This window comes from Prionailurus viverrinus, chromosome C1 (assembly GCF_022837055.1).
Source record: "Prionailurus viverrinus isolate Anna chromosome C1, UM_Priviv_1.0, whole genome shotgun sequence".
Lineage (NCBI taxonomy): Eukaryota > Metazoa > Chordata > Mammalia > Carnivora > Felidae > Prionailurus > Prionailurus viverrinus.
In genome coordinates this window covers 119,751,291-119,778,822 of record NC_062568.1, presented here as the reverse complement: position 1 = coordinate 119,778,822, position 27,532 = coordinate 119,751,291, and the positions used below count along the sequence as shown (strand labels likewise).

General features: G+C 40.6%; 1 protein-coding gene and 1 long non-coding RNA gene across 2 annotated transcripts in view; one reads left to right on the top strand and one right to left on the bottom strand.

Moving 5' to 3' along the window:
* Nucleotides 1-27,532, top strand: part of LOC125171906 (uncharacterized) — a 71,887-nt gene that overhangs the window by 13,824 nt on the left and 30,531 nt on the right. The window contains exon 2 of the long non-coding RNA XR_007154492.1: nucleotides 20,117-20,219. This is a non-coding gene — a long non-coding RNA (uncharacterized LOC125171906). The remainder of the gene's footprint in view (nucleotides 1-20,116; nucleotides 20,220-27,532) is intronic.
* On the bottom strand, nucleotides 7,355-27,374 carry KCNA3 (potassium voltage-gated channel subfamily A member 3). The gene is made up of 2 exons (XM_047869145.1): nucleotides 23,895-27,374; nucleotides 7,355-11,395 (listed from the first exon to the last, which is right to left on the bottom strand). The coding sequence occupies exon 1, from the start codon at nucleotides 27,248-27,250 to the stop codon at nucleotides 25,508-25,510; it is 1,743 nt and encodes a 580-aa protein (XP_047725101.1). The 5' UTR covers nucleotides 27,251-27,374; the 3' UTR covers nucleotides 7,355-11,395; nucleotides 23,895-25,507.

Genomic DNA, 27,532 nt, shown 5'->3' with positions numbered 1-27,532 from the left:
GAGAGCTCTTGTCCAAGTGGAATACTTCCAAGGATCAGAGATTGAAGTAGCCCTCTGATGAAGTCTAGAAACTACTGGAAATGTTTAAGTGCTGAGGTTAAAATTACACTTGAGATAAAATCTGATTTCCTGTTTCTAAGTCTGCAAGCTTACAATAAGGACCTTGAAGGTTCCTGGAATAATAAACAGATCTTCTAAAACAGCAAGTGAATGAGGTAAGTGTGGTTGACTTGAAAGCACAGATTAACTTCCTCAACACGACTCATGTGTTTCAAAATTAAGAGGGAAAATTTCCAAGAGAGGGACATATTTGGGGTTTTATTGAATCCAAAATATTTGTAAGCACTGCAAAAGTTTGACATGTTATTTTAGGGCTTTCCACTGCTAAGTCAACGATCCAGTTTCCTTGGAGTGCATTTGTTTTACGAATCTAGAGTTGAGAGCCTCTGAACAGAGGTACCTCAAAGTGTCGCGGCTTTTGCAACTTGTGGAGGACAACCAACCTGGCCTGGGCTGCAGGATGCTGAAAACACCCTTCCCCTCCTCATTTGCTGCACTCGGTTCTTTCTACATACTTGTCAAGACTGAATTTCTGCCTCAGTCGGTTAAGTGTCCGACTTCAGCTCAGGTCACGATCTCCCGGTTCATGGGTTGGAGCCCCGCGTCGGGCTCTGTGCTGACAGCTCGGAGCCTGGAGCCTGCTTCGGATTCTGTGTCTCCCTCTCTCTCTCTCACCGTCCCCCGTTCATGCTCTGTCTCTCTCTGTCTCAAAAATAAATAAACGTTAAAAAAAAAAATAAAAAAAAAAAAGAAGGATACTTCCCAGAGATCTTCGAGGGGAAAGACCACCTAAAGTAAGTCTTGAAAGTAACTAGTGACGGTCCAGCTGAGGAGAAGAGGGTGGATGGGTGGAGTGGGGCAGAAAAAAGGCGTGGGCAGAGGGAGCAGCAAATGTGAAGGTATGGAGTAGAGAGAGCATATTACATGCAAGGAGTTCATAGTAACTGAGGGTGATGGAAGCAGACAGCACCTGTTAGAGAGGGATAAAGAATGAGGTTAGAAAGGTCAACAGGGGCTAGATGATGAAGGGCCTTGGATGTCATGCTAGAAAGTTTGGGCTTTGTTCTCAAAGGATCAAGGGCAAGTCACTGAAGTATTTTAGCCAGGAGAGTCATTAGCATATTTGTGGTTTCCAGACATCACTTGGGCTGTAGCATGAAAAATGGACGAGGCTACTGCAGCAAAATAGGCAAGAAATTATAAGATACGGCAACCACTCAGAGGTGGAGCGGGTGGTGGACGTTGCAGCGAGAATTTATTGGCTGTAAAAAGCGAGGGAGAAGGAGAAGTCTGAGATTAGATGATCCTCAGTCTTCCAAACGGGAGGATTAAGGAGAAGTGGTTCCATTCCCCAAATTATGAAATACGGTTAGGGTGTAATGTGGTTCTGAGTGCAGGAAATGAGTCACTCCGGGTCGGACATGTTGAGTGTGAGGTCCCTTGGATAGTTTGGAGACCATCTAATAAGATATTTCTAGCAAAGAGATTGGTATATACAAGAGAGATCATCTGTGTGTGGATCAGAAAACTCCATAAGGCTGGCTAACAAAATCCTGGCTTACTGGAAGGTTGTAGAAGAATCTCATTAAACTCAGGAGCAGGAGGTAGAGTTGGGAAATTTACATACTGGAAATTTGTCAGTAGTTACCATCTTTCACTGAAGCAGTGTGACTGTTTTGTTTCATGTCCATTTCATTCTCTTTGCTTCTCTTCTAGGCTTAGTTACGGCTCTACCAGAATATGGATTACATGGATTTAGGGTCATCAAGAGACTGACCTTAGCTCAATTCTACAAGACTTAGATCTCTGCTTAATTGTCTCTAGGTCTTCCAGTCTCAGTGACAAATTCTAGGGAGAGAGAAATCTAATTGGCTCAGTGAGGGTCGGTGAGGTGACCGCTGGTGGATAGAGAAGGAATTTATGTGGGTTCTAGGGCTCTCCCTTCTAGGCTGGTGGGTAGCAGGTTCTCTAAGGATGGAATGTGAGCAGAAGGAAATGTACCTCCTGAGAAAACAACTGGTACCTGGACTACAGTATGAATAGCACTCAGGGGATAGATCTGGGCTGGAGAGAAGGATTTGGGGAAGCAGTTAAATCTAAGATGTTGGCTGAGATATCACCCAGGGAGAGTTTAGATGCCGAGAGAAGGTCATGGCTCAGATCAGAACCTTGGGGAGCAGCAGGATTTAAGAAGTGACAGAAGGAAGGCAGGTCAGTGAACGTGACTGGGAACAGATGGAAAGAAAGGTAAGAAGAAGGATAGCATCACAAAAATGAAGAAGGAGGGAGTGGCTAAAGGGCATCAAATTCCACAGAGAGTGGGTAGGATGAGAACTAAAGGCTGACAAGGAAACCAGGAGTGAGGGAATATTCAGTGAGGAGATGGAGACAGAAGCCGGATGATGGTAGGATGCGGTGGAAGTAGAATATCAAATACATGAGGGGTCAGGGAACAGAGACAACTTCTGTGTAAAAAGCTTGACTTTGAATGGAAAGGGGCAAATAGAGCTAAAGACGGACCCATGGTGGAGGAAGCATTTACTTAGTAATCAGAGATTCCAGGGTGGGGAAGGGCGCCTGGGTGGCTCAGTCAGTTGGGCGTCAGCCTCTCAGTGTCCGCTCAGGTCATGGCCTCAGTTTCGTGAGTTTGGGCCCCGAGTCGGGCTCCGCGCCAACCATGTGGAGCCTGCTTGGGCTTCTCTCTCTCTCTCTCTCTGTCTCTCTTCCTCTCTCTCTGCCCCTCCCCTGCTCATGCTGTCTCTGTCCCTCTCCAAATAAATAAATAAACTTGAAAGAAAAAAAAAAAAGATTCCAGGGTGGGAAGATACTGAGTACATGGCCAAGACAGATGATATTTGGTGAAGCCAAGTTTGGGAGAAGGTTGAACAGCATGAACCAGAGCTCCAGAGATGGGGACACTGTTTCCACTGAAGCGAGAGGGAGAAATGTAAGAGGCACCAAATAAATATTTGTGAGTAACAAATGAATAGACTCATGGAGGGGTGATGGAGCCAATTTGCAGAACTGAGGTTTCTCACTTTAAGGCAAGAGGGCTTCCTGACCGCACCACCTTAAATCGCACAACTATGCGTGTAGTTTCTTCATTGCAAAGTGTGTGAGGGTACCTCCTCTGCCGATTTTACAGATTACAGATTTTACAGATTGTTTTTAAATAAATATATGTGATATATATGCCCTATCTCTTCTTAAAATATCATAAATATTGTAAAGGCCCCTTAATTCATACGCCAGGCATTCCAGAGATGTGGGCTGCCTGTGCAGTGTGCCCCGTGGAGCTGTCTAATCCTGTCTGACTGCACATACATGCACAACATGGCCTCGGAGTACTGTTTGCTAGGTTCCTTCTGGGGGTACTACACATGATGAGAGCTTGGCCTGAGCGCAGAGCATTCCCACGGGCACAGACAGTGCCTGCAGGGAGAGGCATATTAAAATCACAAACTCATTACTTTCTCAAGACTAGACATATAAAGTTCAAACAGCTTTATAAATTGCCCCCAGAAATTGCCCCTCTCTCTCCAAATTACTTCCGTCTCCATCACCACAAACCAGAAGGCAACACAAGCATTTTCCTCTGCAGAGTTCCTCAGCTTCTCTGGAGAAACCAAATGAACACTGAAGACATCAGGTGCGGTTAACATCATTTAGCTCGGCTTCCTGATCCCTCTCCGGCCCTCTGACTAACTTCCCTCACGCGGTGCCTGATTGCTTTCAGACTCAGGTCATGCGGAAATGTTTGTTTTCATGGCTAGCAGAATAGGTATAAATTAAACCAGGACTACCTGGCATCTACGTCTCACCAACATCGTAAAGGCTAATGAGATGGTGCCCATGAATCAACCTGTGTTCTTTATCTTCATCTGAAGGCGTTTATTTTGCCAAATTGGACCAGACACGGGTGAGGGACGGTCCACACACACTCATTTCCCTGACAGTGGTGCGCTTTGAAATCAGATTTCTGGGTTATTTGCTTTGTCCCTCCTCTTGTGGCTTCATTTCCAGAACAATGATTTCACTGACCTTAGATTTTAAAAGACAGTACTGTCCCCAGAGGACGGAGTTCTCCATTTGGCTTTTTCTCCTCTCTCATGACTCAAGTTATCAGGTATCATGCAGAGTGAATCCAGAAGGATTGAAAAAAAATAATAATGTGCCCCATCTGGCTGCGATTAATGGAACTTCTAAATACATGATCAATGGGCCTAAGGGAGAGAAAGGCACAATATTGATAAAGGTTCTAATATAAAAGAAAGTACAGAAGGGTGAGCTGAGGATTGAGCGGGCCCATACATACCCCACAGCCCATAGAAGGCGTGCAGCAGTGAGAATTAGGTACTAATTTGTTTCTGCTAAGTCCAACAGAATTCTCTTGGAGGAAGAGAATTCTCTTGGAGGAAGGCATGGTTCTAAGAGGCTATTTGTAATCCCGCATCTCTTAATTCATTCTGTAAATGTTCGCAAAGGATTTAAAGATTTAGTTCCTGAACATGAAATACAAATTATGGCTCATGGAAATCTACCACCAAATTTGCATGACCAGAAACTCAGGAACAGTTATTTCTTGTAGCAACCGGAGGCTTAGAAAAATATGTTTTGTTCTAATTACTACAGGTAGAAGGCAGCCTAAATCTGCACTTTTTTTTTCCTTTTTAGACGAAGTAAAATTCCAGATGGAAACAAGAGGGCCTCTGTTTTGGTGACGCAGCATGTGCTGACATTCCAAAAGCACAAACACATTTGAGTAACTAGCTGCTATTAGGAAAAAGAATTAGGATCCACATTGCTGAGCACAAAATAAGAACAATGGGTATGTGTGGGCTGATTAGTAGAAATTACAGTCTGTCCCGGGATAAAAAAATATTGGACATAATAGAGAATACATACGGAAAACAAAATGCCCTTATTTAACACTTGACTCTTCTGGGTCTAATAATGAGAATTCTACCCTCCCCCGTTGTTAGACTATAAGCTCTCTGAGAGCAGGGTCATCTTTGTATCCACCTTCAGACATTTGCTTCAATTTTCCCATATAACTGACAGCAAGTATGAAGGTACATACTTATTACAACTAATTTTCTTCTTCCCTGAGATTTTTCTGGGCCCTCAACAACGTAAGAGAGGGAGCAACGGAAGAAACCTGGGCAATGTTGGCATCCAAAAGACTTGCCAAGTCATGGAGGAAGACACAGAACTGTCTGCAAAGATAGGTGATACTTAAGCTGTTAGCAACAGCTCGGGTTTTGATGTTTCCTGTTTTGCAAAACCAAAACGAGAAAAGGCAGGTGGAGAGAGAAAAGAAAGAAGTTGGAGCTAATTAATATGAGTAACAGGATTTTGGGGGGTATTTTATTGAATTCCGCACATAACATTTGCCATGAAAATACTTTAAATACGACGACAAATTTTAAAAAATGGGTCAGATAAAAATATCACATAATCAACTCACAGGTATTTACTGTATTTACTTAACAGAAGGCTCGAATGTATTATGACAAGAACATCCAAGAACACGGCATAAAAACTTATTTAAACTTTACATTAATAAGTGATAAGTGAACACAATTCAATGTCAAAGGAAGACGAATATAGAAAAGAAGTTTTGACTTTACATTCTATTCAGAATTCCATTATTTGTTACTACGTCATTATTTGAGAATGATTATTTCATTCCATACAAAATAATACTTGATTGACTTATCTGTTTGATAAAGAGAACTAAATTTAAGGTTAGCAAAATTTAAATTCTGATATAGTATAGCATATGTTCCACTTAATTATGCACAGTAACATTGCATTGCTAGTCAGTAAAAGTACAGAACGTATCACAGACTGTTGATTTACAAGGGAAAGCAGTTAACAGTGCCTCTCTGTTGTTTAAAAAAAAAAAAGAATAGGGGCGCCTGGGTGGCGCAGTCGGTTAAGCGTCCGACTTCAGCCAGGTCACGATCTCGCGGTCCGTGAGTTCGAGCCCCGCGTCAGGCTCTGGGCTGATGGCTCAGAGCCTGGAGCCTGTTTCCGATTCTGTGTCTCCCTCTCTCTCTGCCCCTCCCCCGTTCATGCTCTGTCTCTCTCTGTCCCAAAAAATAAATAAATAAATAAACAAATAAATAAATAAATAAACGTTGAAAATAAAAAAAAAGAATAAAAATGTTGTATTATGTCATGAATTAACACATGAATCTTCTCTATATTCAATCTGAGCAGTCATCAGATTTTAATTTTATCAGGGAAATCACCTACTTTTTAAATATGGGGATAAACTTTACCATGTATTTGAACATGTATTAGATTGCAGGTATTAATCCTGTAGTCTAATATTTGATAACCAATTCTTTTTGAATAGTTAGAATAAGGAGTTTTCTTAAAATGAAGACAGTTTTTCTATCCTCTCCTCCTTCCCTGTCCTCTGCTAATCACAGCATACATGTGACGAAAGACAGTGGGCTGAAAATTGGTTACAGTGGTTGGTCTGATGGTACGTTTTCTCTGAACCAGAATGTTGGCCATTTCTTGGGTTATTGCCTCTTTCAACTGTTCAGAAGTCAGTTACTATGGTAGCCTTTTTTTTTTTTTAAAGTAAATTAGAAAGCTAGGGAAGAAGATAACTTGTCTGTCTAACATTATGACAACACGTGGATTTGGTGTCTATGATCAGGGTTGGTGGACTTAATTATGTTCTAGATGGAAAATGTTTGGCTATCACCCTGTGGGAGGACTCTCTTTTGGAAGTATCTAACAAGGTCTGTTAATAGCAAAAAATGCCTTGTTCTCCAACTCTGAAATTTCCCAACATATCATGTAGAATTAGATTTCAGCTAAAGTTTTACAGCTAATGGCAAAATAACATAAGGGAGAACAGTGTAAAGAAAATGAGATTTGGAGCCATTTGATGGCCATATGGTCTTGAACAAGTCACTTGATCTTTCCACTGGTTGGTTAATCTCTAAACTTCAGATGCTATTATTACTTCATATGGATATTTTAAAGATTAAATAAGATGTGAATGATCTTTGAAAAGTATGAGATAAACAAATGTTAGACGTTGCTATGAAAAAATCATATTTGGATGTCTGCATAATTACTATCTGTATACGATTTCAGAAATGGATTATTGTTATTATTACATTTAACATACTACATGGAAATACTACATACACTGTTTGCTTTCCCTTGTATACATATAGAGGAACTTTTTACCCCAAATTATGCCATTGTATGGGGTAGTTCCAAAAATGGTCTACACTGAACAAAAGAAGAGTATATTCCTATTTGGTTTATAGTCCTACAGTTTTAAAAACACTTTGACAATTAGTTTTAAGTCAACTAAATACTTAACCTTCCCGCCCCAAACCCAGCATTAAGAGATTACACCATGGATACAATTCACCAGAAGAGATACTACTATGGTTTGTTTCTGTATGGTCAATTCACAAATTGTTGCAAGATACGATATGAACACAATTTGATAGAATCACCATTGAGCAAATTTCGTCAACTTTAAAAAAAATGGATAAAGTTACTTTTCACAAATATCACTAACACGAATATATAAGAGACTCAATTACACCTAAGTGAAAATTCAGATTCGCAAGACCAAAAATTATCAGATTAAATGTTTTAATGAATTGCTCGGCTAGCCAAAATATACATTTCCTATTGTGATAGAGGCCTTTAAAAACTGCCCCCTTTTCTGAATGGAAGGATATAAGACTAAACCTCTGGACAAATAATCTCGTTATGACAAAATATTTCTGGATTATTCAAATGGACTGCTATCATTTTAACAATTTCCCTAGCGTCCATATTTTAGCATCTTTCTATCTTAATCTCTTTCTACCATAAAACCAGCAACCAGAATATACTCTTGGTTTTCAATGGATATAATTATCTCTTATCTATGTTGTACAAAAGCTATAACCCTTCTTTTTCCAACTGTCCACAAAAGCCAAACAGAAGCGTCTGGGTTATCCCTGAATTTCGTTTCTCACTCCTGAGCAAAACTAATTACAACATGGCTCCATCAGGCCTCTTTTGTATTCACAAAAGTCTACAACATTTTGTGAATATTATTTCAAATTATAGTCATTTGAATTCTAGGACCAAAAACGGCGTTACCTTTTTAATGTGACAAAAATGCACCTTGCAATCAGCTACGGTTCACTGGCAAGCATAATATATTTAATTCTGGTTTGCTAAGTGTTTATTAAACTACAAAGATTTAAACGGAAGATTCACTTGCACAGAAACTTTGTTTATAGAGTAACTAACCCACCATTCAAGGATGAAATGATAAGTCATAATAGTTAAGCCATGGTCCAAATTAAAAGTTACATTTTTTAATCTCTTGCTGAGGTCAATTAGAAATATGAACGTTTGGATTTGTAGTCTGTTCAGTCATATGAACAGAGATCTGTGGCATCTTAGTGCCTGGAGAGGAGCAACATGTATGTGCATATCAGAATATTCTGGAAACATTATAGAATTTTCAAAGATATAAAAAAAGTACAGATTACTAAATTTAAAGTCTTCATTGCACGGATAAAGAAACAAGGGCTCAGAGAAGTCAAAGGGACTTTCCTAGGGCACATAAATTATTAGCAGAGCCAGCACTAAAGCAAAGACACTTGCTTAAGCTCTACCAAACTGCTTCTTGTGGGGAAAAAAAAATCAACAGATCATAAGGCAAACATCCCCATCCTTCCAACCTTTTCCCACTTTCTAGTCCAGGATTATAATGTTGAGTGTGCAGTACAGCTCTGGAACTGTTTTTAGCATTTCATATGTAATTTCAAATCACATTAAGTTCTAATTAAATTGAACAAATAACCTCCTCTTCCTTTGCAGCTATTTCATTAATCTGTTTCCATTCCGCACAGTGGGTTTTCTACGTTTTCGTGATCCCATTGTAGGCCAGTGACAATTCTTAGAGGAGAAAAAACATCCTATTTCCTCTTCTCACAATCAATTTGAAGAACGGTATATTTATGACACTTTAAAGGTTTAAATCTTATTTCAATTTACTCTTTCCTTTGGAGATGTGTAAGAAAAATCTGAGTACTTTAAGTATTCTTCAAAGACTTTTCAAATGTGTATAAATGAGGATTTGGGGGCTGAGAATGGGCTTTGGGGATTATTTAACCCAGCACAACCACCTTGCAACTTAGGAAACTGTAGCCTAGCAACAGTAAGTGACTTATCTAGGGTCCCACAGGTAGAAAGTGGGTAAGAACTCTGGTCTCATGATATCTACATCAATACTGTATTTTTACTACACATTTGGTGAACCATATCAGATATGACAGTTTACTCATCTGGTGCCATTCTGTGCTTTTATCTCAAAGTCCAGGTTTTGTCTTTATTTGAAACCGTGGCCTGTAATAATAATGCAGATATGATATTAAGTATACATAATACTTAAAGTTGTGTCATTGGTGTTTCCTGAAGGTAGTACCTGTGTCTATTTTTGTAATGCCTACCGATCCTTACTAAAACATGTGAATGTCTAAAACCCCTTATAGGACCTTTAATTGGTTTGTTTCAATCATCCCAATAGTTGATGTGAATTACTTTAACTGCTGACAAGTTTGTGAACATCAGTTATGAGTATTAGGTGGCTGGAATGGATTGACAGTTCTCTGGGCCAGCGTCTCTTCTATGTGCGCTAACAGAACAAAAACATGGTGGTGGCTTTGGCTATGTTTTCACTTTAATTACAAATCATTCAGTTGGGAGGTTCACCTAGCTCAAATCTGAGATACTTATCAGTCACTTACTTCACTTTTCCCGAGAGTGATCTGGTCTCAAAATTTTGACCACAGAAGAATTATCAGCAGATTGTGCAAAATTCATTGTAGGCATTGACTCAAAGAAAATTACCTGGATTTTATCTCCTACATCCTTTGCTGCTAACAGGTATAAGATTGTTTAGTTATCGATTCTTATATATTAACAATGAAACTCATCACCTGTATTTCCTTTTACGTGGCATCAAAAAGTATTATAATCTTGGCTTTGCTACTGAAATATTTTGATATCATTAAAATTCTACAAGCACTCTTATTAGAACAGCGTCGCTATGCATTTGAGTAACAGGAAATTGGTTATTTACGCATTTCCTCAGGTATGTTTCAAAAATAAAATATGAAAGTGAAAAAAAGTCTTCATTATACCAAATGTTCACAGTTTGACTTTCCATAAGGCTTATTAAATAATATACAAATAGCTACCATTCTGCTGAAATGTCACAGTAAATACATTAATAATGGCACAGAAGTGAAATGTCCCCAAAAGGGAAATCATCTTCATGACCTCCTAAATCTCTTTTCCAACTAAAACTTTGCTTATTTTATTGAAAAAAGTTCCATTTCTAAAGGAATAACTTATAAAAATAGAGGATGAGTCAAGAAACCTTTTACAGGTACAATTTTGAAGGAAATTCTATACATTAGATGAGATATTATAATATATCTTTAAGAATGTGCTTTGTCTCACCACACCAAACATCATACAAAAACTAAACTGAGTGATTATAATATCTATGAACTGCTGAAAACTATAACCAAATATTAAAATTTTAGCTAAAATAGACAACTTAAACGTAAGTACTAACATACTTTTAAATTTATGCTCAGCTAAAACCTACCTATGAGACAAATTTGCAAATCTATCATTTTGAGTCAAAAAAATAAAAGGATGTTGAATCAAGCAAGGCACATTTCTTTTAGGCCAGTCTGTCTTGAACACCATTCATCTGGGCACAGTGTAGATTTCACTTATTTATGTGTAAATGGGCCAATCTATGTAGGAGAGCCTTTGGTACAAAACACGCCTTCACAAATAAGGTTGCACATAAGCCAGAACACAGAAGATAACATTACTATATCTCATGATTCAACACAGTCCAGTGATTAACTGAAAGAAGAAAACAGTACCAGTTGGCTTGTTGGAAACAAACATTTAGGTTTTCTTTATCAGCAGTACTGACTAGTTTTTGAGTGATTCAATTTCACCAAAATGTCAAAAGGTTGAAATGATCCCTTAATATTTTCAAATGTTCTTCTTCATCTATCACTATCTTTAATATTGCACACAATTCGAAGAGAATCCTCCAGCTTTAGAGCTGTTTCCTTTATATAAAGCATTTATTAGAGACATGTTATTTAATGTCAACTGAAACAAAAATATGCACTGGCAGACAGATCACTGCCCATCAGCGACAGGACCAACACAGCGTTCTTGATGTAGGCAATTTAAAAATGAGGATCCTACTGGTCCGTGCAGCAACACAGTTCTCTATGTGGGACTCTTCAGGTATCTGTTGGACAGAGTAAGCACAATAATTTACTGTGTATTTAGTTTTTAAAAAAATTATAGACTTTATGTCAATATAAAATATTCTATTCATTATACTTTTTGAAATTTGGGGTTTTTTGCAGGTACCCTGAAAAGTTCAACCAATTTAATTTTCTAAACTTATCAAAAGCACTTAATTTATAAATTAGAAGAAGTTTCAGAGTATGCTGAAATTATGAGCTTTTTTCCTTACATCTATCTATCTATCTATCTATCTATCTATCTATCACCTATGAGAGAGAGCGTGTGTGCGAGGAAGAAGCTGAGGGAGAGAGAGAATCTTAAATAGGCTCCATGCCCAGATCAGAGCCCAATGTAGGGGTGGTGGGGGCTCAATCTCACGACCATGAGATCATGACCTGAGCCAAAATCAAGAGTTCAAGAGTAGGATGCTTAACCCAGGCACCCTTTCCCCCCTTTTATCCTTATTAATACCCACTTCGAAATGTAGTCTAAACCAATGTGATTGTTTGCTTTTTCAACATAAAAATTTACCTTCACCTTTACAACCATCTGAAAGGTTCTGAGTGCCTGTTTTTAAAGAAAATATATGTATTAATTTTCTCAGTGTACTTCCAAGGGTTTGTTTCTTTCCTGGCTGTATATCCCACTGTTGTAACCTTAGATGAGAACTCTTTTAAAGTGAATGGAAATCCCATGCTCAGGGTTCTGGAAAGGGGGTGGAGGAGTGAGGGTAGCAGCGGGAGGGAGGGAAGAAGATTATTTCCCATACATACTCCTGGTTTTAACAGGTATCTGAAATCCAGTGGCAAATGCCTACCAGTGTTGATCTGAAACTTGAATGTGCTTTTTGTGGAAGAATCATCAACTCACAAAACCCAATATCATATGCCTACTGTGTACTTGGCAATCATTTAATGAAAAGTTTTCTTTATTGGCCTGGATTAGACTGGATCATCCTTCATGAAAGAGAGAACTTCTTGACACTAATCTTTGGCCAAATAGCAAGAGTACACTCTTGCATCACAGTATTCTTAATTTTCATTATGAGCGTTTGAAAATTACAATGGTCTAATAGCTAGTAATGACTACCAATTACAAGAAATTACAAGTAACATGAATGATCTGGCATCCATTTCATTTCCTAAGTGCCTAGTTTCTGCTCAATGCTACTGTAGCTTTCATTATCTTGAGATGGTTCTATTAAGCTAGTCTTGTCTTGCTACTATTTACATCCTTTCTGTATGAAAGGTTCAGCCTTTTTTTTTTTTTTTTTTTTTTTTTTTAAACCTCATGTGTCAGTGCCTGCCTCAAGGCTCTTGGGACTATTAAATAAGTAAGGTATAGCTCGGCATCCTAATAGACTGTAGGGGTGGAGGGAGTTGCAATTTAACAGAAACAAGAAATCAAAGTGATATTTGGATGCTAATCATGTTTACATTAGTGGCTAAGAAATGGGTTGAAGGGCTTACTTAGGTATCAAAATCAACTCTACAAAAACAGAGAAAGGAAGTATAACAGAAAATGGTGACTTATAATTGATGATATTTGACCAAATAAATGATTTAACATAAGAAGCAAGAGGGGCGCCTGGGTGGCTCAGTCAGTTGGGCATCTGACTTCGACTCAAGTCATGATCTCACGGTTTGTGAGTTCGAGCTCCGCACTGGGCTCTGTGCTGACAGCTCAGAGCCTGGAGCCTGCTTCAGATTCTGTGTCTCATTCTCTCTCTGCCCTTTCCCCACTTGTGCTCTCTCTCTGTCTCTCAAAAATAAATGTAAAAAAATTTTTTAAAAAAAGAAGCAAGAAAAGAGGATAATAACAGTCAAATTTCTATAATTATCAAGCTTGTGAAAAAGTAATTAATACCTCCACCAAGGCCTAAACAAAAGAGGTACAGAAACCCAACTTACCTAACTGCTAGCCTTACTAATTTGTATTTCATGAGGAAAGGGTTACAATCATTCTATTTTATGGGAACTTTGTTTTTATGTGTTTATACTTTGACATCTATTAAATAACTTAGAGTTGGCTGCACACCAACAAGCTCTATGAATTCTGCCAACCAAATGGTAATGATTTAGCCAAAGGACTAGAAAATTTTCTTGTTCAATTATGCATAATTCTCTGATTGGCCTCTTGGAAATTATGTACTCTTGGCAAGCAAAAAAAGTTTAAACTCAGTCATTAGAGTTGCTAATGTGTTAAGACATGAGCTTTGATGGGGCACCTGTGTGGCTCAGTTGGTTAAGTGTCTGACTTCGGCTCAGGTAATGGTCTCGTGGTTTGTGAGTTTGAGCCCTGCGTCCGGCTCTGTGCTGCCGGCTTGGAGCCTGGAGCCTCTCTGGATTCTGTGTCTCTCTGTCTCTGTCTGCCCCTCCCCAACTTGTGCTCTCTCTCTCTCAAAAATAAATATTAAAAAAATTTGAAAAAGACATGAGCTTTGTCAAAAATCTGGAAAGTCATGGGAAAATGAGCTGTGAGGTGTAATCACAGCAATATTTAGGTCTGCTAATAATAAATATCCTTAAATCCCATTGTGACCTAGTAAAATGAATTGATTTTTAGAATAAGTTAAAATGGTTGCTGGTGAAAGATTTATAGAATACAGGTGTAAAGCAATTCAAACACAGTTCTTCCCTGGAGAAACTATTTTTGTCTGTGGTTTTTAGTCACCCACTACCTTTTGAAATCCAGGACAGTGTCACTCTTGTTTAACATACTTTTTATTATAATTTCTTACAGAGGTAATATGTTGGTGAATACCTGAATTTTTTTTGTCCTGTAGTCATACATGAGGTAAATATAAAATGTAATGGTATGTGAGGCTGCTGCTTATAATGTCTAATACCTTGGCCATTCCAGCTTTTAACAGAAAATCCAGTAAAAACCCATACTAGGTTAATATTATATATATATATATATATATATATATATATATATATATACACACACACACACACACACACACACACACATATATATATAAAATACTAGGTTAATATTATATAATAATATATAATATATAATATTATATAATATATAATTATATGTAACAATATATTATATATAATATAAAATAATATAATAATATAATATATAATATTATATATAATATATAATAATTATATAATAATATATATTATATAATAATTACATAATATATATAATATTAACTTTGTACTATATTAACCTGTACAGGTTAATATACACTAGGTTAATATATATACTATATATATATATCAACAATAATTCTTCAAACCAGAAAAAAACATGAAAAAATAAGAAATGAAAATTACTCATTCCAATCCTCTATTTTGTGTCATTCCTTTAAAAAGTCCTGACAATGTGCCCTCAGAAAAGAAAAGATCTCTGTCCTATGTGAGCTTCATTATATAAAGTGATGGAGGCAAACAGAGTTTCTGTCTTCTGTTGGTCTCCATATGTAATCTGAAGCGTATACGTCAGTTTTCTTTAATTTAGGGACATGTTTGTGAGGAAATTGTTCTGTGTAGAGGTACAGAGGCAACACCTAGTCAAGTTCCGGTCGGATGCGCCTGAGAAATCCAGGGAGAGCAAATCCAGGAGCAGTGTGGAAAAAGTTCCCTTCTATTCATATCTGGAGAGTCCCCATTTCCTACTACACAGGGAAGTGCCTCTGTTACAAGATTACCTAAAATCCCACAATACTATCACCTCAACTCTGCGGTACTCCTTTACAGCAACGCTTTCATTTAGACTCAGTAATTCCATACTACACACCTTGGTTTTCCAAAGCTTCTAAGAATTTCCCAGTACCAACATGTACTACTACCGGTGCCTCTCACCTATTTTATTTAGAAATGACCTCTGTTTTGGCACTATAAAAGTCACTCTGAGGGGCGCCTGGGTGGCTCAGTCGGTTGAGCGTCCGACTTCGGCTCAGGTCATGATCTCACCGTCTGTGAGTTCCAGCCCCATGTCAGGCGCTGTGCTGAGCTCAGAGCCTGGAGCTTCGGATTCTGTATCTCCCTCTCTCTCTCTGCCCCTCCCCCACTCATGCTCTGTCTCTGTCTCAAAAATTAATATAAACATTAAAAAAAATAACAGTCGCTCGGAGAATCTGCTCTTACTGCTCTTGGATTCAATGTCCCCATCTTCTCTTTCATATATGAAAAAGTCCCTTTAAAAAAATAACCGATTTTTGTGAGCCTACCATATAACTTGACAATTACATCAAAATTTACTTTGTAAAAGCAATTATTTTACTCAGTAAGGTCACAACTACAGTAATGTAATTCTTCAAGGTGATTCATTGATGAAATATCTAATGCCTTATTTAATCAGCTTCCAGAGTAATGGAAATCCCATGGATATATTAAGACTCACCATTAACTGAAAGCAAGATGAACTTACAGAAAGGTTTCTTAGAATGTTGGCTAGATAGGTAAGTTCCTATAGATATCACTTACGTGTTCTGATTTTTGTTATACTATGTAAGCCAATCAGTCAACAAATATATATTGAGTATCATTTATAAACAGCATTTTATTGCCAGCTAGGGTAGGAAACACAGTCTCTGTGAAGCATTCCAACTCTAGGTAGCCATGGTGATTAGGAGCGATATCTCTTATAATGTTATATTTAAATTATTTATGTTAAGGAACTCTACCCACAACTGGGTAGTACTTTGTGGATAAAACCTACTGGAGCATGTTCTACCAAATGGAAGCCCTCCCCAGTGAACCAATTATTAGAAATTCTATCCAAAAAAGCACGGTGAGGGGGTGCCTGGGTGGTTCAGTCAGTTAAGTGTCTGATTTCAGCTCAGGTCATGATCTTGAGGTTCGTGAGTTAAAGCCCCGTGTCAGGCTCTGTGCTGACAGTTCAGAGCCTGGAGCCTGCTTCGAGTTCTGTCGCTCTCTCTCTCTCTCTCTCTCTCTCTCTCTCTGTCTCTCTCTCTCTCTTTGCCCCTTCCCCACTTGTGCTCTGTCTCTGTCTCTCTCAAAAATAAAATAAATGTTAAAAAATAAAAAAACAAAAAAGCATGATAAGGGGTATAAGCCTCACAGTGATAGACTGAAGCACAGATACACAACATGAAAATTTTGCTTATAGTTTAAAAACACTCAAATTGGAATTTCCTTCCTCTTATCCCTTCCTTGAACAAAGACTTATTAAGCACCAACTTTATTCCAGGCAATATTCCAGATCCTGGGGGATATAGTAGCAACGAAAGACAAAGGTCACTTACGCTCATGGAAGGGAAAGGAAGATGGACAATAAACAAAAAGCAAGTAAGATATCTAGTATGTTAGAGGAGGGAATATACAAGGCAGAGAAAGGCTAAAGGAGAGTGCTGTGGGGGCTGCAAGTTTAAACAGAGTGGCTGGGGAAGGCTTCACTGAGGCAGTGACAGCTACGGAGCTGACGGAGCCAGCCACGCAGAGCTCAGATGTTAGAGCGTTCCAGGCAGTGGAACAGTGGTACAAAGACCCGAGGCGGAGCGTGCCTGGTGTGTTTGAGGAAGGGCAAGGAGGCCGGCACAGCTACTGCAGAGGATCAAAGGGGAGAAGAGTCAGAAATGAGGTGAGAAGGGTAAGGGTAAGACGAGGTAGAAAAGGTAGGGCCTTGCAGGCCACGTGAGGGCTTTTAGTGTGTAGTCTGCGGGAAATGGAGAGCCAGATGGGAGTTTTGCCACCAAGAAGTGACATGATCTGACAAGTGTTTTAAAAGGTTCTCTCTGGCTGCTACATTGAGAACAGACTCCAGCAGGGGAAAGGATGAAGGATGGGGTACAGTCAGGAGGGTACTCTAAAAATCCAGGTGAGGGGCGCCTGGGTGGCTCAGTCAGTTAAACGTCTGACTTCAGCTCAGGTCATGATCTCGCAGTTACTGAGTTCGAGCCCCGTGTCCGGCTCTATGCTGTCAGTGCAGAGCCTGGAGCCTGCTTCGGATTCTGTGTCTCCCTCTGTCTCTGCCCATCCCCTGACTGTGCTCTCTCCTTCTCTCAGAAATAATAAATGAATAAACTTAAAAAAAAATCCAGGTGAGAGATAATGATGGCTTAGAATAGGTGGTTGCAGAAGTAAGACTCCGGAAACATTTTTTTTTTTTAATTTTTTTTTCAACGTTTATTTATTTTTGGGACAGAGAGAGACAGAGCATGAACGGGGGAGGGGCAGAGAGAGAGGCAGACACAGAATCGGAAACAGGCTCCAGGCTCTGAGCCATCAGCCCAGAGCCCGACGCGGGGCTCGAACTCACGGACCGCGAGATCGTGACCTGGCTGAAGTCGGACGCTTAACCGACTGCGCCACCCAGGCACCCCTAGACTCCGGAAACATTTTAAGAGAGGAGCCAACAGGATTTGCCAATAGCTTGGAAAAGCGGTATGACAGAAAGAGAGGAATCTACAATAATTCCAAGGATTTTTTTTAGCTTGAATAACGGGAAGATTGAAGTTACAGTCACAGAGAGGGGGAAAAGGGCAAGAGACAGGATTGGTGGCAAGGGTGGTGCAAGAGAGGGAAGCTCAGTTTTGGACATACTAAGTTTGAGAGATCAGATGTCTAAGTAAAGATGTCAAGTAGAGAGCTGGAAATGCAATCTGAAGTTCAGGGGAACGGTCCAGGGGGGAGAGAGAAATTTACATATAGATAGTCTAAAGCTATGAGAGTAAGATGGGATATAGAAAGAAGTCTAAGGACTAAGCAGTGGCCCACGGGGCTCTCAAACATGAAGACTCAGGGGAGATGAGAAAGAACCAGCAAAAGAGATTAAAAAGGAGAGAGAAGAGAGGTAGTGAAAAAACACACAGTGTTGGGTCCTAAAGTCAAATGAAGCAATTCTTTGCAGGAGGAAAGAAGTATTCCACAGTGCCAAAGGCTTCTGATGAGTCAAATGAAACAAGCACTGAGAAATGACCATTGGGTTTAGCTATCAGAGGTCACCAATGACCTTGAAAAGTACACTTTCAGAAGTGACAGGGGTGAAAGTGTTTGGAGCAGACTTGGGAGCGAATGGTAAGGGATTCCATGATGAACAAAGAGTGATACCCTGCTCTCATAGAAGAGATAGATGAATCATATAACACAAATAAATATAAAATGACAGCCATGCCAAGAACACATCGTATATTCAATTAATTCTAAGACACACTTTTTCAGATTTGAGAACCTATGAAATCAGGATGTACCTTAAAATCACTGGTACTTTCCCTCATAATTGGCAGTTCTTCTTTTTTTAATGGCACATAGAATAGTGGTGGTTCTTAAGGGACCTTAAATTTGATGAAGGGTAGCCTAAATAGGGAATTGGTAAAACCAGAGTCATGAGATAACTTGGAAGTACTGAAGTAAAAATAGAAGTTAAGAAAGTGAGGAGGGGGCTAGCAGTGGGAACATCTGCAAAGATCCCCATAGATGAAGGGGGAAAGGGAACTAATCCCATAAGTGGATGAAGATCAGGGCTGAGAGAGATCATGTGTGGCCATGAAAGCTATGTGAAACCTTTGGATCTCTATCCCCAAAACAAGAAAAAGACCTTCAAAGAATTCTAAGTAGGGGCAGGTGATGTAATCGGATTTGAGTCTCAAAAAGATTCTTCTGGCTACCAGGGGGAGAATGGTCAGACTGGCCACAGGACATGTAAGGAGGCCAGTCAAGAGACCTTGGCACTTACCCAGGATAGAGAGGAGAGTAGTGTGGATTAAAGTGGTGGTGACAGTGATGCAGAAAAGTAGATTATTTTTAGGGGTATTTAGGAAGTGAAATGATTAAACTCAGTGACAGACTGAATGTATTTACTTATATGAATCTACTATTACATTAATAAACACATTGAGAACACTAGGCAATAAATCTGCCTCTTAAGCAAGGCTATAAAAAAATAAAAATGCTTTGTAAATGTCACTGCAGCACATATGAATGAAAACCAGTATTTTGGAAATTCACCAATTTTATATGGTTTAGATCTCTGGACAGAAAGTAAATATATCTTAGGACAGAAAATAACAGGTGAGGTGTGTGTGTGTGTGTGTGTGTGTGTGTGTGTGTGTGTGTGTGTATAACAAATTACCCTTACTGGATTCTTTTCCAAATTAAATCATATGTTTAATTTAAGGAACATGTTTAAGTGTATAAAAATAAGAACTTTAGGATTCAGAGAGAATTTCCATAAAGAACAGGAGTTTAAAATAAACTTGACAACAAAACCAATGCTGACTGACATGTAACACACAAGTGCAATGCTAGCTTTCATTCTAGAAATTTAGCGGGAATCTCAAAAGAGATTCCCAAGAGCCTTTGTGCTCTGATGGAAGGGGTAAGGGTGAGGCTGGGGACTCACTGAAAAAGAAAAAGCTCTTCTCCACTCCCAGCCTCCATGCTGGGGGCATGATCTGCAGAGTCAGAGCCCTGCATGCCCATATTTATTCATAACGTTCTCCAGACATGATGAAACATCATTTTTCGTGCATTTAAGTGCCATCTTTCTCACAACCAGGATCCCAGGATTTACTTTTCAGGCTAGAGCTCCTATTCTGCATGCTTTAGGTTGCAGCAATAATAAAATGGCTCCCAAGAAAATGATGGAGCCTCTTTTCCAGATCTCCTCTTTAATGTATTTGATGGTTTATGGTGCAAAATTTGAAACGCAAGAAAAAACACATCCAGTACAAAAAAGGGGGGAAAAAGAGGAAAACCACAAAAACGTTTCTCTGTAAAATGTTTTTTCTTTACAGTTCTGAAGACAAAATTAGTTTGCAGCATCACTGAAGACGAAGACAGATATTTGAGAACTTCCTGACCTCTCTGAATCACTTAAATGAAATTTGCAAGGTGGATGTGAGTATATAAAGAATATTATTATCATGTACTCTATAGCAATGGCCATTTTCTGGCAGGAGGTTAGGAGCTGAGTCATGATAGCCCAGGGTTTGGGCTCTGCATGGCTTCCCCTCCCTTCTTCCTGCCTTTTCTGATTTGCCCTCTCTCGAAGGTTTTCAAGTACTCCCTGCAAGTTATAGAAAACAAGTGACTTCAGTGACTTCATTAATATATATATAAAACAAAATACAGAAAATTAGTAGCACCAAACCAACAGTCTTACCCTCCTTCATTCAAAAGTTGAAATAATTAAAAAAAAAAGAAAAAGAAAAAGAAAAAGGAAAAGGAAAAGGAAAAAAGCCCACCCTAAAATGCAATCCCTAAATATCCTCTGTCTCATTCTTGTGCTCCTCACGTCTATCTCACAGTGTTTCCATAAGTCTTCAAATTGATGGGGGAGGGGCAGGTGTACTTCTCTGCATTTCTTAGTGGGAGGGGTTATTCACAGCTGAGAGGTGGGAAGGACTTGGAACTGCTATAGAAAATGTTGAAGTTTTAAATGTATAGAAGTCATTAAGTTATAGTTATGGTTCTCAAAGGAATAGATGATGGTATTTTATATTGAATTTAGATACGATCGCTCAAGCAGTTGCTTGAGTACATTTTATGCCAGAGGTAAACACCAGTTTCATATAAACAAACCATAACTTTAAATTGCTTCATACTCTGCATTTAAAATTTCAATCCCAGAAGTTTTATTTCAAAATTCAGAAATAACTGATAGAACGCCTCCTCATATTTGTAGCTGTTTGTTCTAATAGTTGGTGGGCACTAAAATTTGGTATAATATCAGCTTAAAAGCACCATAAAGGAAATAAATAGCAATGCTGTTATTTTCATCTCTGGATTCACCAGCTGTGGGGTATGTACATTTTTCCCAGGGTGTTGATGGATGTGCCCTGTTCCAGTCACACCTCCTCTCATGAATCTTTTGTAGACACAGACGTATGTATACTTTTCAACATCTAAGACGTGCACTGAGCTCAACAGTGAAGCCTGTGGTTTGGCAAAGCTGACTGATAAATGTGGACTTAGACTCATTTGCATTTTGCTGTAAGCCCAAATCACTATCCATTTTCATTTTCTAAATGATTTAGGACCTTAGAGAAGGGGCTACAGCTATTATGTGGGCCAAAATTATATTCTATTGTTTCTTTGAGCACAGATGCTCTTAAAGATCCATGGAGTTATTAGGTAAGGCAATCATGTCACAAATTTCAATGAGCTGGCAATCTCCTTGTGCTTTCAATCCTTTTGTTCTAAGTAATTTCTCCTTTCTCAATAAGACAGAGTCAAAATATTTATACTACTTGCTGCCATCGTTCTTCAGTAACCTAGGCAAAATATGAGGGGATGGAAAAAATAACAATTTGCATAGTACCATCGATTGTAGATTAAAGCACATGAAAATAGAAAATTAATCTTAAAACTGAAAAATATCTATTGCCCTAGCAGGTATCACTACTATGACTAATTATACTTTCTGAGTATAATATTAAATCCAGACAAATCAATAATATAAGAAAGTGATCTTTTATTACTAGAAAAGTCAATCTCTTTGTTCAATTTAAATACCTGATACTTGATCCCTATGGTTAAAAGTATCTGATGTTTAGAAAGGGTTAATTTTCAATATACTGCATAAAATAGGTTTCTGGAGATATATTCTTTACAGAAATTCATTAATTAGTAACATGGGCTGAAGTCAAACCTAAAAGCATAAGAAATTTATTTTCTCAATCTCTTTCAAGTCACCCAATAAAAGGAACATGGGTTTGGGGGCCAGAAGGACCTGGCTTTAATCATAGCTGGGTTTCTTGCTAGCTGGGAAGTCTTTGGGAAATCACTTAACCATAGCCATCTCGTTTTTCCCCTCCTAGAGTGGGGTGAATACCACTTACCTTGCAGAGCTGAGAGTATCCAGGACATGGTAATTAAACGGTAATTACTATTGTTACACAGAAAGTAAATAGGAAGACACTGATTATTTATGTATGTCATATCATTTGCAAACCTCAGTAGTAATTATACAATGCTTGTAAGTAACAATCACAATAATAACGTAATCTCTTGGCAAAATCTCTGCTGCATACCATGCAATTATTTTTTTCTAAGTATCATGCCTGTATCAACATTTAATAGCCACAATTCTATGAGGTACCATTTCTTATCCTCAGTTTACAAATAAGGAAACTGAGGCACAGAGAGGTTAAGTAATTTGCTCAGTGTCACACAGCATAGTCAGGATTCAAACCCTGGCAGTCTGACTGCAGAGCTTATGCTTTAAATCACTTCATTAAAAACCTTAAAATAACATTAATGTAAGATTAGAGCCATTCACTCGTCAAATATGTACTGAATACATAGAAAGTGCTACATTTTGTGGTAGACACTAGTATCCAAAACTTTGTCAAGATACAGAACCTATACGTTTTAAGGAGCTTTTAGTTTGGCAACTAGAACATAATTATACTATGCCAAAGTTATGATTCAAAAAGCCATTATTTCTCTGGATTGGAAGAAAAAGGTCTTCTTCATATTACTATTAATAATCATACAATTCTAAAAATTATGGTACAACCATGATTTACTCACAGAACAAAGCAAGGTTTCTATATTTTCAAATAAAAAAAATGAATAAAGGGTCACTGCACTTTGTTCATCTTCACGTCCAGATCTTTTAAGAACAGACACAAAAATTATTCTTACGTTATTACTATAGTGTGTCTAACAGTTTACCACCAAAATGGGTCACAAAAAGGATGTCTGGTCATTAAGAACACCAAGAGTTTGATCAAAAGGTAGATCAGTGGTGAAAGCAACTCTAACAAGTAGCAAAGGAAACTAGATAAAGGAGTCCTATTTGCATGCACGTACAGAGAAAGCAATGAACATGTATATACTTTTCCTGCCTCTATTATTTGTCTGTTCCTTCCTCTTCCCCCTCATATAGTCTTCATTCTTTTTCACTGTCTTAAATACACAAACAATGAAGTAAGTAGGCTTCTGACTACCTGAAAATATGAGTTTTAGACTCAGGGTTACTCTAATTTACTCTAAGATAGAATAGTTAGTCATACCCTATCAATATCAAGAAACAATTGTGGACAATGTATTACATATAATACGTATAATGTATACAAACTAAAATGGTTTTGTTAAAAGACATTAAACACATTTGTTACCCATACTGTAACCTTAACCACTTTTTATTGAAAAGAACCGTACTGCTGCGTATGACTAATTGTGTTAAGTTAAAATTGGGCCAAAAATCCAACAGCAGTAGGTTCTGCCTTTTATCCTTTTGTTTTTTAAGGGGAAACAGGTTGTGCAGTAGCCAAGAGGGTTAGTAGAAGGAATGGAATCATTTTCATTTCAGTTTGGGTGAAGGTTATTCTATACAGCAATGACTTCCCCCCTGCCATCCGTTTGCCATAAACAACAGAAACCAAAGGACAGTTAACAAAAGGGAAATCAAATGGAAAAGATGTTGTCACTGATCATTAAAAGGCACTTGCACGTAATTAATATGAAACTACTGGGTTTGCAAGTAGCACCAACCCAAACAGGAACAGCATCTCCCTGGTTCCCTGTACAAAGAGGGAGAGCTCTCAGTACCCCCACAGTGCTCACCTGATTCTCTGTGTGTCTTCTGGCTACCCTGGTGTGTGGCTGAAACTTGCAGGTATTTCCCCAAGATTTGGTTACTTCCCATCCGTCTTTTTTTTATTGATTGTCTGCAATTCCCTCAGTTAAAAAGCGTGCATCCTTTATATTTTTAAAGTTTACTTAGCTTTTCAAGTGCTCTTGTGGGATCTGGAGTTTTTTTTTTTTTTTTTTTTTTTTAAGAGGAAGTCTCAAGGTCCCTTGCAGTAAGGTTTCAGGTACACTGATTGGATCTTTCATATGCTTATGTACAGAATGCTTTTACATTTGCTTTTAAATTTCATCTGTTGGCTTGAAACTTCCTGGAGGAAGAAAACAGCATCCTTTTAAATTATTGCCTAATTGTTGGCATTGAATTCAAATCATGCCTCATCGTGGTGTATATCTAACATTCCAAAGGCAATATTTTCCTTCTCGATTCAATCATTATGAGATGATATCAATGATTTTCTGTAGTAAAAAAATAACGCATTTTGTGATTCATTTCACCACCGTCAGATTCTCAGACATAACTTTATTTGTGCGGTTTATTCAAACAGTGGTTTTCCTTCCGACATCCTGTAAGTAGGAACCATCTGGAAAGGTTACTGTGGAAACGGCAGGGGCTAGGGGGTGGGGCTACAGAGCAAGAGATGCCATGACAACCTTTTTCGGGTTTCCCAGGAAACACGGGTTGCTATGGGAACTGCATCAGTCAGGTCCGAATTAGTAACTTCCGCTGGAAGGAGTGTCTGCCACTTTAATCTTCTTGTGATACTGCAGAAGCTTATCTCGCAGACGCGTTAGGAATTTTGTTTGTTTCTCTCAGCAGCGCTGAAAACATCTGTTTCTACACTTTGGTAGATGTTGCTTGGAACACACACACCGAAGTTCAGAGGAATCTGTTAGTCTACCCCTTTCGAAATGCTCAACAAGCCCCAGAGAGTTGCAACCGATTAGTCAGATCAGGACATCTCAGGCATTTCCCTTCGTTCAAAGTTGTATATATCTTTAAAATTCCGGGAGGGGTTCCGAATAGAAGAAATCCCAGTCAAAAACCAAAGAAACTCACGGTGGGTTTACAAGTCATTTTTCTAATCAGACTTCTCATCCACACATCCACAGCGTAGGCAACTGAACTAAATGCTCAATAATGTTGAACAGTCCATCACACTGAAGCATCCTTTAAGTACGTGCCAGCTTTACTTAGTAAAGAAACAAGTGTCTTTTAATTCTGAGGTTAGGCGGTTACTCTAACTGTTCTTTAATTTCATTTCCTCCCAGGATGTACAGCTGCTTTTTGTTTGTTTGTTTGTTTTAGAGGGTGTGTACTAGAAATCAAGTTTAAAGTAAGTTTGTTCTTTGCAGTATTAGAGAGAGGGGGAGAAAACAATGGAGAGCTGAGAGAATGCAGCCCACTTGCAAAACAGACACCTGTTTCAGTATGAAGCAGTAGGGAGAGGGAAAATGAAGTGTGCTTTCCACTTCTTCATGTCCTTTCCTTGATGAATGGTCTGAAAATGTATAAAACAAGGGCATACACAGACCAAGGGGGCACGTTCCACACAATACTGAGCACAGCATGTCACTTGTATCATATATTAAACGTCAGTAAATATCTTTTTGATGTTGACACAGGAGTTGGGATTATTGTTCGTGGTGCAGGTGGCAGTGGAATTGCCCGTTTTGAAAGGGGTCTGGGGGAAAGCGCTATGGTTCATGCCCCCCTCTTCGATCACCATATACTCCGACTTACTCAGAGTCGAGTTACTCCTTGCTTTTCGGAGCTCCTCCGCCGACGAGGAGAGGTGCTGGCAACTTCCCACGTGCATGTACTGGGCTTGTTCTTCCCCTTCTGTCTCCCGGTGGTAGAAGTAATTGAAGTTGGAAACAATCACAGGGACTGGCAAAGCAATGGTCAAGACACCAGCGATGGCACAGAGCGACCCCACAATCTTGCCCCCTATGGTCACCGGGTGCATGTCACCGTAACCTACTGTTGTCATGGTTACCACTGCCCACCAGAAGGCATCCGGGATACTGCTAAAACCTGAAGTGGGGTCGTCTGCCTCGGCAAAGTAGACCGCGCTGGAGAAAAGGATGACCCCGATGAAGAGGAAAAAGATGAGCAAGCCCAGCTCCCGCATGGAAGCCTTCAGCGTCTGGCCCAGGATCTGCAGCCCCTTGGAGTGCCGGGAGAGCTTGAAGATGCGGAAGACGCGCACCAGCCGGATGACCCTCAGGATGGCCAGCGACATGGCTTGCTGTCCATTGCCCTGTCGCTCAGCCAGCTCGGTGCCCAGAGTGATGAAATAAGGGATGATGGCCACGATGTCTATCAGGTTCATGATGTTTCGCGAGAAGGTGGCTTTGCTGGGGCAAGCGAAGAACCGCACCAGCAGCTCAAAGGAGAACCAGATGATGCACAGGGTCTCCACCACGAAGAAAGGATCCGAGAAGCTGGAGGCTCCGGCGGGCGCCCCCGACGTGCTGTTGCCGGCCGCCTCGAACTGCTCCTGCGACGACGCGGCGGGGTAGTCCTTCTCGTCGCGGAACTCGGGCAGCGTCTCCAGGCAGAAGATGACAATGGAGATGAGGATGACGAGCACGGACACGATGGCGATGCCCCGAGCCGGCCCGGAGCTCTCCGGGTACTCGAAGAGCAGCCACACCTGGCGCTGGAAGTCGTGGCGGGGCAGGGGCCGCTCCTCCTCCCGCAGGAAGCCCTCGTCCTCGCGGAACTTCTCCATGGCCTCCTCGCCCAGCTGGTAGAAGCGGATCTCCTCGGAGAAGATGTCGATGGGCACGTTGACCGGCCGGCGGATGCGGCCGCCCGACTGGTAGTAGTAGAGGATGGCGTCGAAGCTGGGCCGGTTGCGGTCGAAGAAGTACTCGTTGCGGAGCGGGTCGAAGTACCTCATGCGCCGCTTGGGGTCGCCCAGCAGCGTCTCCGGGAACTGGCAGAGGGTCTTGAGCTGCGTCTCGAAGCGCAGCCCGGAGATGTTGATCACCACGCGCTCCCCGCAGCAGTCCTGCTCGCCGGCGGCCGGCAGCGCGGGCGGCAGCGGCTCGTAGCGGTCGCGGTCGCAGCCTCCGCCGCCGCCGCAGCCGCCCTGCGGCGGGCCCCCGCCGCCGTCGGCCGCCTCCGGCTCCAGCAGGTGGTCCCCGGGCACCACCGTCATGTCGGGCGGCAGCGCGGGGCCTGCGGCGGGCTCGGCGTAGCCGGGGTTCACCAGGGTGTGGGCGCCGCCGCCGCCGCCGCTCGCGGGGCTCTGGGGAGGGTGGGCGCGGTGGCGGGCGGAGGGCGGCGGCGGTGAGCGCAGCAGGCTGAGGTGCTCGTCCATGCGGCGGGAAGAGGCGGCGGCGCGGGCCGCGTCGCTCCTCCTCGCGCTCCCCGCCCCTCCGCCGCCTCCGCCCCCGAGCCGGGCCCGCCGCCTGTTGCTGCTGCTGTTGCTGCTGCTGCTGCTGCTGCCGCCGCCGCCGCCGCCGCCGCCGCCGCCGCCGCCGCCGCCGCCGCCGCCGCCGCCGCCGCCGCCGCCGCCGCCGCCGCCGCCGCCGCCGCCGCCGCCGCCGCTGCTGCCGCCGTGAGGCTCAGTGTGACTCTGGCGCGGTCCGCCCGGCTCCTC